The 20,619-nt window shown below is 37.4% G+C and overlaps 1 protein-coding gene across 1 annotated transcript in view; it reads left to right on the top strand.

Moving 5' to 3' along the window:
* The window catches only part of BAZ1B (bromodomain adjacent to zinc finger domain 1B), a 67,529-nt gene that overhangs the window by 6,682 nt on the left and 40,228 nt on the right, over window positions 1-20,619 (top strand). Inside the window, exons 2-6 of the mRNA XM_060120321.1 lie at window positions 2,537-2,653; window positions 6,184-6,328; window positions 12,996-13,197; window positions 15,999-16,120; window positions 18,263-18,460. Of these exons, the coding sequence (XP_059976304.1) occupies window positions 2,537-2,653; window positions 6,184-6,328; window positions 12,996-13,197; window positions 15,999-16,120; window positions 18,263-18,460 (784 nt within the window). The remainder of the gene's footprint in view (window positions 1-2,536; window positions 2,654-6,183; window positions 6,329-12,995; window positions 13,198-15,998; window positions 16,121-18,262; window positions 18,461-20,619) is intronic.

Genomic DNA, 20,619 nt, shown 5'->3' with positions numbered 1-20,619 from the left:
GATTTTTAAATCAGAAGAAATGGGTTTAAAAACAAGACTGAGAAAAAAGGTTGTGAGTGTGAGAATCACAAAGGACCAGAGAAGAAGAGGATTACCAGTAAGGCCAATTAACATGTTTTAAAGTGTTATGACTGGATGAGAAATGAGGATCAAAAGCTGGATTTGGATAATGGTTCTTTTATTGGAGAGAAAGGACTTAATTGAGAAACACCTAAGTGGTTACAGTTAGGGACTGAAGAGGTTAGGATGATTCCCTGATTTCTGACTTGGACACTAGGGCCATTCAGTGAGATTGGGAGTATCTGTTAAAGAGCAAGTTTGGGAGGGAGTGGAGGAGTAGTAGGAGTTTAGTTTTAGAAGAAGTTGGATTTGAGGGATTACTGAGGCATCCAGGTGACAGCAGTCTTGTGTGTTATTGGCCATATGGGTCTTGATCTAAGGAGAATGGACTGGGCACCTTATTCCTACTCCCCCCACCCCCCCAGGCAGAGCCTCGTGACTTGCAGGATCTTAGTTCCCTGACCAGGGATTGAACCCGTGCTCTCGGCCACTGGACCACCAGGAAATTCCCACATTACGGAAATTCCCAGATTATTCCTCCTTTTTAAAATAACAACTAATAATAAAAACTTAATGTTTTCTCTTTAGGACATTTGTTAATCTCACATTCTCTCTGATTACACAGTGAATTTCTTCAGTGTAGCTGAATGATATATTAGAATGTTACTAAGCTTTTTGAATGTTTAAATAAATCCACGTACTGATTCTTTATTTTACCTCCCCTCCCCAGGTGCAAACAGGCAAACAGAAAACAAATCCATTTTGTTGATAAGTTAGTTATGATAATGTCCCTGTAGAAACCATGCTATTTCCTTTTCTCTATGGGATTTTATAAGTTTTCAGTGATTGGATTTACATAGCTTTCTATGTACATAGCTTTCTAAAAATCTCCTGATTTTTACTGGTGCTCTATTTTGTTTAATCATTTAAATATTAGCAACAGCCCGGTGAGGAAAAGAGAGATATTGCTTTGTTTTTGGCAGATCCAGAGAATGATATGGTGAGAGAAGGTCCTTATACTATTGACTACAACTACAGTTTGGGATTATTTTTGGATTTATCCCTGTCATTCGTCTTTTAACTGATCATAACCCTAGAAAACCAAGAATCTCTTTTATATTAAAAATGAATTATTTGTTTAGTTGTGAGGTAATATTACAAGGGGAGCTGTTTAAATACTTTTTATTTCAACCATTATATATAAAAACTGTCACTTGGAAAGTACAGAGATTGGCAGCTAATTCTCTAGTGGTGGTGTAAGTTTATTTTCCTGCATAACATCTTTTGCTGTGCATAAAGTAAATTAGTTACTTGTCATTTGAATTTGAATATGGCTGGGTGATAATGAATTACAATTGGGATGGTATGGGAAGTTACCATATACATGGCACTAGTTATAGGATCTCTTCCTCCATCTCCCTCGCAGAGACGGAATAATGGCTGGTAAACAACTTGTGGATGTGGTATTATTGGAGATAACATAACCAGAATTATTTTTAGTACTTTATGGAATTTATTTTATTTTTATTTTTTTTTATTTTTTGCGGTACACGGGCTTCTCACTGTTGTGGTCTCTCCCGTTGAGGAGCACAGGCTCTGCTCTGGACACGCAGGCTCAGTGGCCACGGCTCACGGGCCCAGCCACTCTGCGGCATGTGGGATCTTCCCGGACCAGGGCACGAACCCGTGTCCCCTGCATCGGCAGGTGGACTCTCAACCACTGCACCACCAGGGAAGCCCGGAATTTATTTTTATTTATTTATTTATTTATTTTTGCGGTACGCAGGCCTCTCACTGTTGTGGCCTCTCCCGTTGCGGAGCACAGGCTCCGGACGCGCAGGCTCAGCGGCCATGGCTCACGGGCCCAGCCGCTCCGTGACATGTGGGATCTTCCCAGACCGGGGCACGAACCTGCATCCCCTGCATCGGCAGGCGGACTCTCAACCACTGCGCCACCAGGGAAGCCCCGGAATTTATTTTTTAAACCTTAGAGAATCAACAAGTGTTTCCAAGGTAGACTGGAAGGCTGTTAGTAAATGGATCATTAGCATATGCATGGGGTTATTCCAAACTGCCTGTGAGACTGCTGGAGCCATCTCATCTTACTGTGGAACTGATTCTTAAACTTGCTGACCATCTGAGTTGTGTAACAGTTTCACATACCTTAAATTCTTATTCCTTGTGTCTTGTATTTTATTTTGCCTTTATTTTTTCTTACTAATTTTTAGTACTGTGTGAGGCTTGTGAAATGAAACTTGGGTGAATTGAAGAAAGCACAGTTGTAGACGGTCCTAACCATACTTTTTAGTGTTAATCATCTTGTTTGGATTTGCCAATTGAAAACTCTGATTTCAGTTTTATCTTATGCTGTACATTATAGAAAGGATACTATAGTTTTTTCCCATGTATGATAAGTATTTTGTGGATTAGTTGTCTCTGTTGCTTGAATATTGTGTTCCTGAGCCACTGCTAACAGAGAGTATGAAGCCCGCTTGGAAAGGTACAGTGAGCGCATTTGGACGTGTAAGAGTACCGGAAGCAGTCAGCTAACACACAAAGAGGCCTGGGAGGAGGAACAGGAAGTTGCTGAACTGTAAGTAGTAGAAGCACTGCCCTTCTAGCGCTATCTTCACATTATTAGGAAAGAGGGAATATTAACCATAAAACAATATTTGTATTTAAATTTATGTGGCATAAATTGGAATATATTACGTTAGTATAATGTACTTGTGTCTTGCGTATTGTCATTTTGCAAGTAACAGTATGTGGAATATATAGTTGTGTGTACACTTATTTAGGTATTTACTAGGCTTTTGAGTGTTCTTGCTGTATACTTTTACCTTGTAAATACTCTGGAAATGTGGTTCTAAGCAAAGGAAGCTGATATAATCTAGAAGTAATATGGAGGCAGCAAATTAGCAGAAAGTTTTCTTTATTTTGTGGTCATTTGAAATTTAAGATAGTATTTAAAGCAGCTATCAAAAATAAGTACACAGTTTGAAGACAGTTTATCTGAGTGGGGTGGTTGAATGAGGTGTCTTAAAAATCCTGTCTGTTTTCAAAGGGCCTATTTGTCTGGGTAGTCTCTCAAAAAAAACACTCAGAATTTAGGCAGTAGAAGCATGCAGAAGATAAGTAGAAACTAGGGATGATAAAACAGTACCCCCTTTTTTTTAGTGGTTTTTTTTAATTGAAGTATATTTGATATACAGTATTATATGTTGCAAGAGTACAATATAGTGATTCACAAATTTTAAAGGTTATACTCCATTTCTAGCTACTATAAAAAGACAGTACTCTTTTAGAAATTTGGAGTAAAAACTTTTTCTGTGGACTTCTCATTGACTTCTCTTGATAGTATATAAGCAGAGAGCATACAGTTTAGTAATTAATACCATTCTGCTCTTTTGCCTGTGTAACAGAGCACAACCTTTAGTTGAGACCTGGGGTCTAGTAATGCTTCCATCACTGATTAATAATTAGTGCAGTCTGTTAACCTGGTGCCTGTTTCTTCTTTGCTTGGGTCACTGACGTAGAGCTGTTTTGGATTATTGTTACTTATGTATATGCCCTGTTTAGTATACTAGGCTCGGGGTTGGCCTACCTTTTCTGTAAAGTGCCAGTTAGTAAATATTTTAGGGTTTGTGGGCCATGTGGTCTCTGTCTCAGCTATTCAACTCTAAGGTTGTACAGTGAAAACAGCCAGTGATAATACGTAAATGAATGGGAGTGACTAGGTTCCAGTAAAATTTTATTTACAAAAACTGGGAGCAGGGTGGATTTGGCTCATGGGCTGTTGCTGACCCCCTGCAGTAGCCTGTAAACTTGAGGGCAGGTCTCATGTTTGACTTATTCTTGTATTGGTCACAGTGCCTAGGCACAATCCTCTGTACTGTATAAGCACTTACTGGTTGCTCTTTGCAAAACAGATGAAAATAAGTTGCTTTCCTGCACACGAAGAGAAGTACGGTGGGAATTTAGAGGTTAGAGAGACTAACCTAGAGTTGCTAGGGAAAACTCCATGAGACTTAATGAAGACAGTAACAGTTGAAGGGTAGTTTGTGCCCAGTTGCAGAAAACAAGATGAGACGTTTGTATTTACTTCAGTGACCAATGTGAGGACAGCAGTGCTTTTTTTTTTTTTTTTGCGGTATGCGGGCCTCTCACTGTTGTGGCCTCCCCCGTTGCGGAGCACAGGCTCCGGACGCGCAGGCTCAGCGGCCATGGCTCACGGGCCCAGCCGCTCCGCGGCATATGGGATCCTCCCAGACCGGGGCACGAACCCGTATCCCCTGCATCGGCAGGCGGACTCTCAACCACTTGCGCCACCAGGGAGGCCCGACAGCAGTGCTTTTTGAACAGCAGAGGCACATATGACCGTTTTGATGATTGGGGTTGTGCTTTGAGAAGATTAATCTGGAAGCGGTGTGCAAGATGAGTTAGAGAGGGAAGAGGAAGGTGGGAAATCTGTGTAGGCTAGCTAAGAGTATTCAGGTCGGGAGCCATGGCATTACTGGGAATAGAAAGAATGAGATGGATTTACATTCTGAAAAAGGGGGTTTGGTCATAATTTTGGAAAACCACTACAAACTTTGTTCTTGAAAAGTCATAATACACATTAAAGATTTTCAGAAGACTGTAGTAAAGAAACTCTAGCTTGGTTTAATCTTATGGGTTTTAAACTTATTCGACCTTTGAACCCATTACAACAGAGGGAAGTTCTGAAAAACACACTTAGGGAATGTTTTATGTGATTTGATAGCTAATAGAATATAAGGGGTAATGGGAGAAATTGTTGAAAAAGACGGTGAGGTTTTATAATTTTTATTCAAAGTAGAAATACTTTTTTCTGATTATAAAAGAAATGTATACTTGTTATAAGAATGTAAACAATACAGAGTTAGTGAAAGAATCTGAACATCATTGTCCAGCTTCACTCCCCAGAAATAACCACAGACAATGAAGCTTTAAGCCTGAGTGACTGGGAGGCTTAATGGAAAGAGACAGTGAATTTATAGGGGCCAGGAAAGGCCTCATGGAATTAAGGAAGTCTGAGGACATCTTGGAAGGGTGATTAAGCTGGGAGGGAAGACAGTGGGGAGAGGACAAAGGTAACAGTCTTAACAAAGGCAGGGAGACTTGAAGGTTATTGATCATGAGGGAAATAGCAGATAACTTGGTAGGTTAATTGTGAACGGAATATGATAAGAGCTTTTAAGTCTAGCAGTTGTAGGAACATTTGTTATGAACAGCACAGAGAGTGATTGAGAATATTGTAGTATGATAATGAACGTACTACTTGCATCTGTATGAATATTCTCATGCCTGATCCTCCCTTTTGCCCTGTCACACATATGTTAAACTATCTGGTCAGAATTGGATATCTAACAACTCTCCATTTAGGTTGCTTCCCATTTTCTGCTGTCATCAAGAATCCAGCAGTGAATATCTTTGTGTACCTATGACAGTTCTCCTAACTGTTGTCAAACTGCTTTCTAAAAGAGTTGAAACATGGGCTTTTGGCAGAGTATGTGTGCTGTTTTGCACCATTCACTTGCTCCTATCAGGGTGTGATAATTAAAGTTCTTTTTTGCTAGTTTAATAAATGAAAAGTGGTACATCATTGTTTCACTTTGCAAGGAGTTCAAATCATGGTTCCAACATATTAACCATTCATGATTTATCTTTCTTATCAATAAAATGAAAATTCTAGACCCTTCACAAGGTATTGTGAGAACTAAATGAAGAAATGCATTTTTATTGATTGAGACATAATAATTAAGTTATGGTCTCCCAACCAAAAATTGGGCAAAGGATAAGTATAAAGAATTCATACCTGAAAAGGGAAGTCAACTGCAAAAACAAACGAATGGGAAAATGTTCAACCTTACTAATGATGTGCTTATTATTTCCATTTTATAGATGAGAAAATTAACATGGATAGGTCAGTCAGACAAAGCTATTTAAAAGTTCTTTTTTTAACTTGTATACCACATAGGTTTTAATCTTTGTATTCTCCAGTGCCTTGCATGTATTTGGTAAAGAGCTTTTTGAATTGATCTGAATAACTCTCTGGATAGGCTCTCCTGCATTTTCTTGGTAACTGATGACATGTTTGTTTAGTTTGAAGGAGGAGTTCCCTGCCTGGTATGAGAAACTTGTTCTGGAAATGGTTCACCATAACACAGCCTCCTTAGAGAAGTTAGTAGATACTGCTTGGTTGGAGATCATGACCAAATATGCTGTGGGAGAAGAGTGTGATTTTGAGGTGAGTGCCTATTTTTATTTATTTTTTTAATGTGATTTGACTCACCAAATGTCAGGATTGGAGCTTCCAGCATAGATTATAGAATATATTTCTATGTGAGTAAAATTGTTTTACATTTGAAGTCCACTTTACTTAATATCAAATATTTTAATCACCAATTTTTTTTTTTTTAATGTGTTGGGTTTTCGTTGCTGTGGGCGGGCTTTCTCTAGTTGTGGCGAGCGGGGGCTACTCTTCGTTGTGGTGCGAGGGCTTCTCATTGCTGTGGAGCACGGGCTTCAGTAGTTGTGGCTCGTGGGCTCTAGAGCGCAGGCTCAGTAGTTGTGGCGCACGGGCTCAGCTGCTCCGTGGTGCGTGGGATCCTCCCAGACCAGGGCTCGAACCCATGTCCTCTGTGTTGACAGGTGGATTCCCAGCCACTGCGCCACTAAGGAAGTCCCTAATCACCAAGTTTTAGAACCACATTTGTTATTGAGAATGTTGACTATTACAGTAATTGTTAGACTGTGTATCATTGCAACCTTGTTTTCCCTGTTTTGTCCCTTTTTGATAACTCGATGCTGTATTGGCTTTTTTTGTTTTGTCATTTTATTCATACTTTGTTTAAAAGACCTTTAGATATTTTTAGTCTAAATCTATGGAATCTGTAGGCAAAAGATTTCATTTCCCTGCAACAGTGATTGAGTTGACTGTTTTCTTTTTCTATTTAAATTTTAAAATTTTCCAGCCCATTACTAAAGGATAACTATTACTGAAGTAAATAGGTAGGTTAGCTATTACTATTACTAAAGGTTTTACTAAAGTAGATAGGTAAACTGTTTATGTAACACTAAAGCAATCTCTGTATAATCCTTTGAAAACTTGAGTAAGATTCAGGCGGATGGGAACTAACATTTGTTGAATTTCTGTATGTACTGGATACTGGGCTAGTTGCTTTACATAATGTCTTAGAGAATGTGCACAGAAAGGTGAGGTGGTAAACAGGCGCAGATGTTTAAGTAGCTTGTTCAGGTTGATATAATGTACTAGTTAGCACTAGTGATTTCATCTGTATGTAATGAAATAGCTGACTGACAGTGGCCTGGACTTCTCAAACTTTAGCCTAAATAAAATCACTTAGAGGATTACTGAATGTACATTCTTGGGCCCCATCCCTTGAGAGCTTGATTCAAAAGGTCTAGGGTAGGGCCTGAAAGTTTGCAGTTCTAACAAGCTCCAGGATGTGATGATACGAACACTCTGGGGACAACATTTTGAGTAGCATCGGCTTAACCAATGAAGACATTTGATTATCTCACATAATAAGTCTTAGAGGCAGGCAATTCCAAGTTTGGTATAGAGGCTGAATAATATTGTCAAGGACTTAAACTCCGTCTCTCTGCCTCTCTGCTCTGCTTTTCTTGGTGTGTTTGGTTTTGTCCTTAGCTTTGTTGCCTCTTGGTTGTGAAATTGTGACTGTGAGCACAATTGTTTGCTCACTCGCAATTCAGAGTGAGCAAAAATCTAAGCACAGTAAGAAAATCTTTATCAGAAGCATATTCCTCCTGTCCCCTTTTATCTTTACATGTTATTGCCTAGACCATGGCTTACATAATCCATCCTTAGCTGCAGGCGGGGCTGAGAAAGTGAATACTACCTTTTTTATAAAGCCTCAAAAGAGACAGGCTGGCAAGAGAAGAGGAGGAGGGGAATGGCTTAGGTAGCCCAACAATAGCTAGTAAGTCTGTGTCTGTCTGGTTCCAAAGTCCTTGTTCTTTCCTTAATTTACTTTGACTCCTTGTATCTCCTAGCTACTTTTTTAAAATTTTGTAATTGTCTGTGGAATCATCATTGGGTTTTAATCACACACTATATCATTCAGTGTCCTGGCAGGAAACAGATGGCATATTCATATGGTGTAATCGAATTGAGTTTAATAAAGGAACTACACACAGCAGACAACAGTCTGATCTAGGTCAAGGAAAACTAACAAGGTTAAAGTACCTCATGGCTGTCAATAGCGGAGAGGCTTTACTACTTCTGAACCCCAAGTAAATGAGGGGAGGGAGTGGATACAGGAACTAGGAGAGAGTAATGTAATTGTAGAAAAGTACTTTGATAGTGAGAAGTAACCAACCTGCTAGGGAGACAGTGGAATGAATATACCATATGATTTTCTGCTTATGCTTCCCATGGGTGGAACTCACCAAAATCTAGAGGGCAAGGGAGCCCTTTGATGTAGTTCATAAAGATCAGCCTGTTTAAGCACAGAGCAAGGCAGAGAAGACTGGAGACAGATATGGAGTGGCAAAAGGAAGATACTCTGCACACATCTGCAAGGTGGAAGAGGAAGAGTTCCAGGAAGAGGGAGAGAGAGGTTAGGGAGATAGGCGTGTCCATAAACATATGAAAAGATGTTTAAATTCATTAGTAATCTAGGAAATCAACTTGAAACCATAGTGAGATCATTTTATACTCATCAGATTAGTAAATAAGAAAAAGTCAAAATAATGCCAGGTTTTGACAGGAATCTGGAGCTGCTCATTCACCGCTAACTATTTTTTAAATGCTTTGGCATTATTGAATACAGTGGACTATGCCCTTTGACTAGGGTTTTTATTCTTGAATATTTACTCTCTTGATAACTAATAATGTTGAGCACCTTATGTGCTTGTTGCTATCCTTTTATTTGTATTTTCTTTGGTGAAGTGTCTATTCAGATCTTTGTCTATTTTAAAATTTAGTTTAAATTTAAATTGTTTATTTTCTTGTTTTTAAGTTGTGAGACTTATTTATATATTCTGCATACAAATCCTTTATTAGATATGTGCTTTTGCTTTTTCTCCCAATCTGGGGCTTGTGTTTTTATTCTCTTAACAGTGTTTTTTGAAGAACACAAGTTTTTAGTTTTGATAAGCCAAATAGAAAGAAAGTACCTAACCATATCTGTAATTATGTGTAATATAAATGTTCTAAAGACTTCACTTAAAAGGTAGAGATTGTCAAATTGGATAAGAAAGCAACACGCGACTATCTGCTGCCTATAAGAAAGATACAAATAGAATAATATTAAAAGGGTGGAAAAAGGATACCATCCTAACATTAGTCAAAAGAAATCTGGTATGGCTATATAAGTATCAGACAAAGTAGATTTCAGGACAAAGAATATTACCATGAATAAAGAAGCATTTCGTAATGACAGAGGGATCAGTTTATTAAGAGGGCATAGCAGTCCTTAATGTTTATGTATTTACTAATGAGAGCTTCATAGTACATGAAGCAAAAATAGAACTACCAGAAGAAATAGACCAGTCAAAATTATAGATGGAGATTTCAGCCCCCTCCCCCTTTCTCAATAACTGGTAGAAAGAGTAGAGAAAAAGTCAGCCAGAATATAGAAAACCTGAATAACATTATCAACCAACTTGACCTAATTATCATTTATAAAACATTCCACCTAATAACTGCAGAATACACATTCCTTTCAAATGCATAGTTTATGATGGTAGACCATAGTCTGGGCCATAAAAAAAGTCAGTAAACTTACAAGGGTTCAAATCATACAAAGTATATACTCTGACCAGAATGGAATTAAATTAGAAATCAATAACATATCTGGAAACTCTGCAAATAACTGGAAACTATATAACATACCTTTAACTTACTCATAGATTAAAGAAGAAATCAAAAGGGAAATTAGATAATATTTTGAACTGAGGGCTTCCCTGGTGGCGCAGTGGTTGAGAGTCCGCCTGCCAATGCAGGGGACGCGGGTTCGTGCCCCGGTCTGGGAGGATCCCACATGCCGCGGAGCGGCTGGGCCCGTGGGCCATGGCCGCTGGGCCTGCGTGTCCGGAGCCTGTGCTCTGCAGCGGGAGAGGCCACAACGGTGAGAGGCCCGCGTACCGCAAAAAAAAAAAAAAAAAAGAAAAAAAAAATAGATAATATTTTGAACTGAATGAAAATGAAAATACAGTATATTAGAATTTGTGAGATACTGCTTACAGTAGTGTTTAGGAGAAATGTATAACACTAAACATCTGTTAGAAAAAAAAGAAAGGTCTCAAATCATTGACCTTGGCTTTTACCTTGGAAATAAGAAAAAGAACCCAAAGGAAACAGAAGAAGAAAGGAATTAGTAAAAATCAGAGCAAAATCAGTAAAATAGAAAACAGGAACACCATAGAGGAAATCAGTGAAACCAAAAGCTGGTAATTTGAGAAGATCAATAAAATTAATAAACCTGTAGGCAAACTCAGGTAAAAAAGAGAGAAGACACGAATTAACCAATATGAAGAATTAAGTGATATCCCAACAGAGCCTACAGATGTTGACAGAATAATAAGGGAATATTATTAACACCTTCATGCCAATAAATCTGACAATTTAAATGAAAACATTCCTTGAAAGACACAAACTACCAAAACCGACTGAAGAAGAAATAGAAACCTTTAATGGCCCTGTATCTATTAAATAAATTGAATTTGTAATTAAAATCATCCCACAAAGAAAACTTCAGGCCCAGATGTTGTCACTGGTGAATTCTACCAAACATTTAAGGAAGAAATAATACCAATTCTATATGTTATTTCAGAAAATAGAAGAGGAGGGAATTCTTCACAGATCATTTTATGAGGTCAGCATTACCCTGATACGAAAACTGTATAAGCACAAGAAAAAGCCACAGACTAAGAATAAAAAGTATGTTCACAAAGCTGTCTTGTGAACCTAGATGTAAAAGTTCTAATAAAAATTTTAGCAAGTGAAACCCAACATTATGTTAAAAGGATAATACATTATGACTAAGTGGGGTTTATCCTAAGAATGCAAGGTTTTAAATTTCTAATTCTCCTTACTGATAAACCATATGATCATCTCAATTTACACACAAAACGCATTCGACAAAATCCAAATTCCTAATAAAAACTCCCAGAAAACTGCAAATAGAAAGAAACTTCTTCAACCTCATAAATAATATTTACAGAATAACAACCTACAGCTAACATCATACCTAATGATAAAAGACTGAATGTCTGCTTTCCTACTCTACTTAATATTGTACTGGGGGTTCTAGTCAGAAAAAGAAGTAAAAGGCATCCAAATTGGAAAGGAAGAAGTAAAATTGCAGACAACACGATTGTCTATGTAGAAAATCTCATGGAATCTACCATATAAGATACTAGAACTAATAAGTGAGTTTAGCAAGGTAGCAGGATACAAGATAAATACAGTCATCCCTTGGTATCTGTGGAGGATTGGTTCCAGGACCCTGTGGATACCAAAATCTGCAGATGCTTAAGTCCCATATATAAAATAGTGTAGTGTTTGTATTTAACCTATACACATCCTGCAGTATACGTTAAGTCACCTGTAGATTACTTATAATACCTAATACACATGTAAATGCTGTGTAAATAGTTGCCAGTGTGAAGCAAATTCATATTTTGCTTTTTGGAATTTCTTTTTTTTTCTTTCTTTCTTTTTTCCTTTTTTTTTTTGTTTTTAATGTTTTCGATACTTGGTTGAATCCACAGATATGGAACCCGTGGAAATGAAGGGCCCACTATACAAAAAAACAATTTGTATTTCTATGTGTTAGCAGCAAACAGTTGGAAATTGAAATTTAAAAATTCAATACCATTTATAGTAACATCAAAAAATCTGGAATACTCTGGGAGTAAATCTGACAAAAGATGTGTAAGACCTATACACAAAACTATAAAACACTGCTTAGGGAAATTAAAGAAGGCCTTAAATGATGGAGAAGTAGACTTTGTTCATTGGTCAGAAAACTAAATATTGTTAAGATGTCAGTTCTTCCCAAATTGACGTATAGATTCAATACAATTAATAGTAAAATCCCAGCAGCTTGTTTGTAGGGATTGCCAAGCTGATTGTAATGCAAAAAACCTAGCCAGAACAACTTTGAAAAAGAACAGCAAAGTTAGAGTCCTAATGCTATCTGATTTTGAGCCTTGTTGTAAAGTATTAAGACCGTGTGAAATTGGTATAAAGATAGACCAGTAGATCAGTGGAACAGAATAGCATCCAGAAATAGACATGAGCACGCACACACACACACACACACACACACTGCTGCTTTTTGATAGAGGTGGAAAGGTAATTAAGTGAAGAAAAGATAGTCTTTTCAACAGATGGTTCTGGAGAATTGGATATCCATATATATAATTTATTTTTTTAGAAAATGGAAATTCTTGAACTTTATTTACACATTTCTTAGGTTTGTGCAGTAGTTGCCCTTTGGCATTAGTACATTGGTACATGAATTATGAACTAGATTGTGATCATTTTATTTTTTAAGATGTCATATTTCAACCTGGAGAGCTGAGAAATAAAGTTGGAAAAAATAACTGTGCTTGACTACTTAAGAGTTTCAGTGACTTTTGTCAGGTGAGATGGAATGTGTATTGGATAATATATTCTAAATGTTACCTTTAGGTTTCTAGTTCTTAAAATCTTTTTTTCTTAATATTTATTTATTTATTTGGCTGCGCTGCGTCTTAGTTACAGCATGTAGGATCTTTAGTTGTAGCATGTGGGATCTAGTTCCCTGACCAGGGGTTGAACCTAGGCCCCCTGCATTGGGAGTGTGGAGTCTTAGCCACTGGATCACCAGGGAAGTCCCCTTAATTATTATCTTTGATTCTTTCTCCTATCTCCCTTATAGGTTGGGAAGGAAAAAATGCTAAAGGTGAGGATTGTGAAGATTCATCCTTTGGAGAAAGTGGATGAAGAGGCCACTGAGAAGAAATCTGATGGTGCCTGTGATTCTCCCTCAAGTGACAAAGAGAATTCTAGCCAAATCGCTCAGGACCATCAGAAGAAGGAGGCAATTGTGAAAGAGGATGAAGGAAGGAGAGAGAGTATTAGTATGTATGATAGTAGCTTTCCTTAATGAGTTATGCAACTCATATTATGCGCAAATCTTTTTGAGTTCTCTAGCAATTAAATTTGTAATTGGGTTTTGTTGATATATAGACATGATTTTGTCTATTTATGATTCGGAAAACAACTAAAATACCTACAAAGTGAATCAAGATTTAAATCTCCCTACACAATTAAGACAATTGGGAAGTCATTTCCTCTAGTAGCTTGGAAATCTATGTGCACATACCTAGCTACTCAACATGGGAAAGAAAGTTTGCCTGCCTTTTCTCTTGAAGTTGGAATTATGTATATGTGTGGAAGGGGTGTGATCAGAGTATGAAGGATAAATTCTAATCTCTGTTTCTCTTCACGTTGCAAGCCAGTGTGACCGTTTTGAGATACTTCCTTTTATCTGTATTCTGTAACTCAAATTCCTCTCAGATGGGAGCTGCCAGAATTCTGAAACACTATGATATCTGAAAGTAATTTTTAGGGACCTGGAGATCTAACGTAATGTTTTGAAAGTTGAAGAACTGAGATATTGCCCATTGGAAAAATAAATCGTCCTCTGAGGTCGTCTTTTTTTTTTTTTTTTAATCTGTGTCAGTAAGGAATTTGACTGGGATAGGTATCTTCTGTCTCCACAAATATGAGTACTCAGGTATTCATGTATATTGATCCCCCTCCCCATGATTGTTCAGAGGATCAAATTTTACCTCATTATTTAACTATTACAAAGTTTGAATTAGAACATTTCATTATAATGTTATGCTGTATGTCTTCCATTCTATTCTTTGTTTCTCCAGATGTTTTGGATATGTGCAGATGGTTTTAAAGGAATGTTCTTATCTAGTCCCGAGGAAACTTCTGAGACTCGTCTGCCCCAGTTGTTGATGCTTCAGTTTTGTTTTCCACTCTGCATTTTGAATGCTAATGTCTATGTTTTTCAGTTTCTCTTTTCCTTCTTTTTGATACTGAAGTTTTCTAACATGTATATTACTTATAATTCCCGACTTGAGGTTGATAAGTGTTTTGGTTAGGTGTTGACTGATGATATGTCTTCTAACATTTCTTCTAGAATCAGATCACTGGAATACCAATGATGTGTTACAGTTGTTAGTTTTATGCCTTAAACATTGTGTACTAGGAACCCCTAGTTTTAGGCTTTGGCTTCTTTTTTAGGGTGTTATATGCCTTAGTTTAGGTTTTAATTTTGGGATATAATGTTATTGCTAGTATGTGGAAAGAATGGTAGGCAGGCTAAAGAATGTTATGATGTACTCTGAATGTTTTCAGGGGGAAAACTGATTAGAATTTCCATAGAAATATGAGAGACAAATTCCAGTATACAAAATGTTTTCTCACAAGGTAACCTTCTTTCTACTTTATGGGGGGAAAAATGTATCAGGCAGGAACTTTTCAGTTTTGTGTTTTTAACCTCACTGTTACGAATGTCTGTGTTCTTCCTTCATCTCAGAAGGGAGCTGTCTGTCCTTCCTCTTGGTCAAGATGCTTGTGCTTTGAATTCCATTCCTTCCTGCTTTCTCAAGGATTGGGTTAACTGTTATTATTCTGCTCTACAGTGTTTTTAACCCTCTCTCTAATGGTTCTTCTCAACTTAAAAACAAAGTCCCATTTTCTAAAAACAACATACCCTCCCTTGATCCTGTTGTTCTGTTTCTGTCTTACTCATTCAAGCCAAAGTTCTTGAGAATGTTGTCTCCACTTTCTGACCATCAGTTTATTCCTTATGCTATTATAGTCTAACTTCTGCCCCTTTACTCCTAAAACTGTTCCTAATAAGGTTATGGGTGACCCCTAATTGCCAAATCCACTGATTTCTTCTTAGTCCATTTTACTTTTCTTTTACATTTAACACTGTTGGTCACTCTCAAATCTTTTAGTTTATTTGATACCACAGTCTCCTATTTCTCTAACTACTTTTTTTTTTAATTTCCTTTTTCCCCACTGCCATTCCTTAGATTTTTTTCATATGGTTTTGTTCTGCCTTTTTATTTTTATTTTTTCTTTTTTTTTGCCTTTTTATTTTTCAATACATCATCATCTACTTGATTTCTAAGGCAGAAAACTTGGAAACCTTTAACATTCCCACATCTAGTTGGTTACCAAGTCTGTCTTCTTGACTGTTTCCTTCACCATTCTGATACATTAATCCAGATGTTTAAGATTATATCTTATGATTCCCTTTCTTCAGTCTCACCTTCCCATTTTATTCATTTTCTAACTGCTGAAAGTGCTTTTTCTTTTTCTTCATTTTTTCACACTAGTGCTCTTTCCAAAATGTACATCTAGTTAGTTAGATCAAAAATCCTTTGTTTCCCTAGTGTCCGTAAGACAAATTCCAGCCTATATGAATGGTATACAAGGTTTGTTATAATTTATAAGCCCCTACTTACCTCTGTAGTCTGATTTTTTTAATTGTACTGTAGATCATATTCACCTGTATCTCATTATTTGCAGTCTCTGAACAAGTCATATTCTTTCTCGGTCTTCCCTGCCTATCTTCCAGACTAAATTAGACATTGCTTCTCTCTTTTTGAGCATTTTTCTCTCTAATCTAGTATTTTTCTATACCAGCCTCTATTATAATATTTACCACATTGTATTGTAGTTATTGTTGACTCCTCCCATAGACTTTAGCTACTTGAGACAAGGAACTTATGATTTACCTTTGGGCCCCATCACTCAGTGCTTGGTTGCAGAGTAGGTGTTCAGTAAGATAACTGAGTGGATAGAATTAAAAGAATTATTTTTTTCACTAATTTTCTATTGATTTGACTAGATGACAGAGCACGTAGATCTCCACGAAAACTTCCTACTTCATTAAAGAAAGGAGAGAGGAAATGGGCACCTCCAAAGTTTCTGCCTCACAAATATGATGTCAAACTACAAAATGAAGATAAGGTTAGTTGGCACTTTACATTAAACCTCTTACATGTAGTAGATGTTGTTTAAGAAAATATCAAAGGGCTCGTTTTCTCGTAGAAAATGTGCTAAAGAAAAATGTAAATAAATATGTTTCTACAACAAATTCTGGGTGATTTTCTGGTCTTCGTAATTATGACTTTAAACTGTATTGTCTTTCCTAGGAGGTAGCATGCTTTTTCCTTTTTAATAGGAATTATTAAGGTGTAAGAGTAGTTTACATTTGAGCTTCAAACTTAGTTATTTGAAAAAATAAGACTCTGTTTCCAGTGGTTATGGACTTCCTGAGGAAATAGCTCTTCCCAGTTAAAAGCAGAGCAATTTGTAATATAATTAAACTCAGAAAGTGAGTTAACTCTAACCAGTGCTTTTTCAAGGAATCTGAAGCTAATAATCTAAAATGGTAAATACCCTTTAAATAACTTAGTACTATGTTTTATTGATTCTAAGATGTTCAACTTTCATATTTTTACATTTCCAGAATCAGGATATGTATCTTTTTCTTTTAAATTGAAGTATAGTTGATTTACAATATTGTGTTAGTTTCTGGTGTACAGCAGAGTGATTCAGTTATACATATATATATATTCTTTTTTATATTCATTTCCATTATAGTGTATTACAAGATATTGAATATAATTCCCTTTGCTATACAGTAGGACCTTGTTGTTTATCTATTTTATATATAGTAGTTTGTATCTGCTGGAATCAGGATATATCTCAATATCAATTGGCAAGAATTCTTTTCTTTGTGGTACATAATGTGTCTTTCATTAATAGCATCTTAGATTTCATGAAATATGCCATGTTGCTTTCGGGTACTCTTATTCCTATATGTGTAAGATCTCATCATTAGAAAGAAGCAGGAGGGCGGCTAGGTGTGGAAGGCAGTTGCACATTTGTCTTCATGTCTAACTGTTTTATAGAAGAAACAGCTATGGCCTGAGAAATTAAATAATTCTATCAAAGTTCCTAATTTAGTAAATGAGATTAGGAAGGATTATAACCTGGATCTCTTGCCTCTTTAGAGTGTTGTTTTTTTTCCCACGTCAGAATGCTGACAAGTCTTATTTCATTTTGACTCATTTGTTTTATAGTTAGTGACCTGAAGACATTACTGGATTGTTAGGATTTCTTTATATTTGACAATTGGGTGTTAAATACAATTTTTCACTAAGTTTCTTAGCTCCCGTTCAGCAAGGTGGCTAGTTAAAACATCATTGCTGGGACCTCCCTGGTGGCGCAGTGGTTAAGAATCCACCTGCCAATGGCAGGGGACACGGGTTCGAGCCCTGGTCCGGGAAGATCCCACATGCCGCAGAGCAACTAAGCCCGTGCGCCACAACTGCTGAGCCTGCACTCTAGAGCCCGCAAGCCACAACTACTGAAGCCTCCTCGCCTAGAGCCTGTACTCCGCAAGAGAAGCCACCGCTATGAGAAACCCGCGCACTGCAATGAAGAGTAGACCCCGCTCGCCACAACTAGAGAAAGCCCGCACGCAGCAACGAAGACCCAGTGCAGCCAAAAATAAATAAACAACAAATAAATAAATAAAAGAAAAATGAATCCCTAAATTGATGTACCTTTATGTAGTATTCCCTTCCTTTCCCCCCCTCCTTTTATAAGTGATTGATGATGACTTTACATTTACTTAAAAAAAATTTTTTTTAATTAATTTATTTAGCTGCACTGGGTCTTAGTTGCAGCATGCAGGATCTTCGTTGCCTCATGTGGAATCTTTAGCTGCGGCATGCAGGCTCTTTGTTACAGCAGGCGGGATCTAGTTCCCTGACCAAGGATCGAACCTGAGCCCCCTGCATTGGCAGCATGGAGTCTTAACTGCTAGACCACCAGGGAAGTCCCTCCATTTACTTCTAAATTTTTAACAAGAGGAACTGTTGGTTCAACAGATACACCCATTTTTAGGACTTTGATACATATTGACACATTGCCTACAGATATCTTTAACATTCTGTCTCTGAAAATTCTTCTTCTTCTATCTAGTATATAACCTATTTTATAGGTGTAATGATGAGTTTTCCAGAGAGAATATAAATCTTTGTTCTCATTGGTTAATTGCTTTTTACCCCAGTAGTGAGTTATTTTTATTTGTTAACCTAGATCATCAGTAATGTGCCAGCAGACAGCTTGATTCGTACAGAACGCCCACCAAATAAGGAGATACTTCGATACTTTATACGGCATAACGCATTACGGGCTGGTACTGGTGAAAATGCACCTTGGGTGGTAGAAGATGAATTAGTGAAGAAATATTCCCTGCCTAGCAAGTTCAGTGACTTTCTACTTGATCCATACAAGGTAAGGTCACTTAAGTTTTGGACAGCAGGATGGAACACTATTGAATGAATTTATTTCCTCTGATGGTTACAGTAGATTTTGAACTCTTAACTTCAGATAATGAATTCAAAGTTTTCATGTATATCTATTTCATATAGGTTGTGATATGGGGTTGGTAGGGAAGAGGCCACACTGAATATCTCCTCTTCTAATTTGACTTATTTTACTATGGTTGCATAATTAAAACAAAGAAACAAATTACATGCATGTGCTTTTTTGTCTCAGATCTTTCTTGGAATGAGGTATGGTATTAAAATTATTTTTGAAAATTGATTACTAAAAATGAAAACTCATTTTGTATGTCAGATAAGAAGATCAGATATACTGGCAGCCTTGAAAAGGACTAAGTATTGCTTTGTATGACAGATTAGTAGAAAATCTAGCACTTCTCTCTATTATTTTTCCTTTAATTATCTCATTTGATTTTCAGAATATTCTTACAAAGTTGTATGGTATATATACATTAATTTTCATCTCTTTATTGTAATTATGAAAAACTAAGGCTATCTTACAACTGAGTCATACAACTAAATTACTTCAATTACCTTATGTTGTTATTGTTAACAAAAGTATATTGAGAAATAATTTTATTTCTTCAAACATTGGTAAAGACCTCCAACCGTTGTTTAGCATTAGCATGTTTTCTTATTCTAGACCAGCACGATCAGGCATTATCTTCCATTATGCTCTTTAAATTTTTAACATTTGTGTAAAAAGAAAAATTTAGGGATTAGTTGACTTTTTCTAGATCAGGACTAAAATTTCCATGGAACACTATTTAGTAAACCTAAACTTTTTCTTTTTATTATTATTATTTTTATTTTTATTGGAGTATAATTGGCTTTACAGTGTTTTGTTAGTTTCTGCTGTACAATGAAGTGAATCAGCTATATGTATACCTATATCCCCTCCCTCTTGGACCTCCCTCCCACCCGCCATCCCACCCATCTAGGTTGTCACAGAATACCGGGCTGAGCTCCCTGTGCTATACAGCAGGTTTCCACTAGCTATTTTACACATGGTAGTGTATTTATGTCAAACCTAATCTCCCACTTCATCCCACCCTCCCCTTCCCCCCGTGTCCACATGTCCATTTTCTATGTCTACTTCTCTATTCCCGCCCTGCAAATAGGTTCATCTGTACCTAGAATTTTTCTGGATTCCACATATATGCGTTAATATACAATATTTGTTTTTCTCTTTCTGGCTTACTTCACTCTGTATGACAGACTCTAAGTCCATCCACATCTCTGCAAATGACCCAATTTCGTTCCTTTTTATGACTGAGTAATATTCCATTGTATATATGTACCCACGTCTTCTTTATCCATTCATCTGTTGTTGGACATTTAGGTTGTTTCCATATCCTGGCTATTGTAAATAGTCCTGTAATGAACATTGGGGTACATGTGTCCTTTTGAATTATGGTTTTCTCAGGGTATAAGCCCAGTAGTGGGATTGCTGAGTCATTTTGGTAGTTCTGTTCTTAGTTTTTTTTTTTTTTGCGGTACGCAGGCCTCTCACTGTTGTGGCCTCTCCCATTGCAGAGCACAGGCTCCGGACACACAGGCTCAACGGCCATGGCTCACGGGCCCAGCCACTCCGCAGCATGTGGGATCTTCCCGGACCGGGGCACGAACCCGTGTCCCCTGCATCGGCAGGCGGACTCTCAACCACTGTGCCACCAGGGAAGCCCTCTTAGTTTTTTTAAGGAACCTCCATACTGTTTTCCACAGTGGCTGTATCAATTTACATTCCCACCAACAGTGCAAAAGTGTTCCGTTTTCTCCACACCCTCTCCAGCGTTTATTGTTTATAGATTTTTTGGTGATGGCCATTGTGACTGGTGTGAAGTGATACCTCATTGTAGTTTTTTTTTTTTTTTTTTGGGGAAGATGTTGGGGGTAGGAGTTTATTAATTAATTAATATATTTTGGCTGTGTTGGGTCTTTGTTTCTGTGCGAGGGCTTTCTCTAGTTGTGGCAAGCGGGGGCCACTCTTCATCGCGGTGCGCAGGCCTCTCACTATCGCGGCCTCTCGTTGCGGAGCACAGGCTCCAGATGCGCCAGCTCAGTAGTTGTGGCTCACGGGCCTAGCCGCTCCGCGGCATGTGGGATCCT

The sequence above is a fragment of the Mesoplodon densirostris genome, chromosome 16, assembly GCF_025265405.1.
Source record: "Mesoplodon densirostris isolate mMesDen1 chromosome 16, mMesDen1 primary haplotype, whole genome shotgun sequence".
NCBI classification, from domain to species: domain Eukaryota; kingdom Metazoa; phylum Chordata; class Mammalia; order Artiodactyla; family Ziphiidae; genus Mesoplodon; species Mesoplodon densirostris.
The sequence above is the reverse complement of the archived record's forward strand: the minus strand, read 5'-3'. Positions and strand labels throughout refer to the sequence as shown.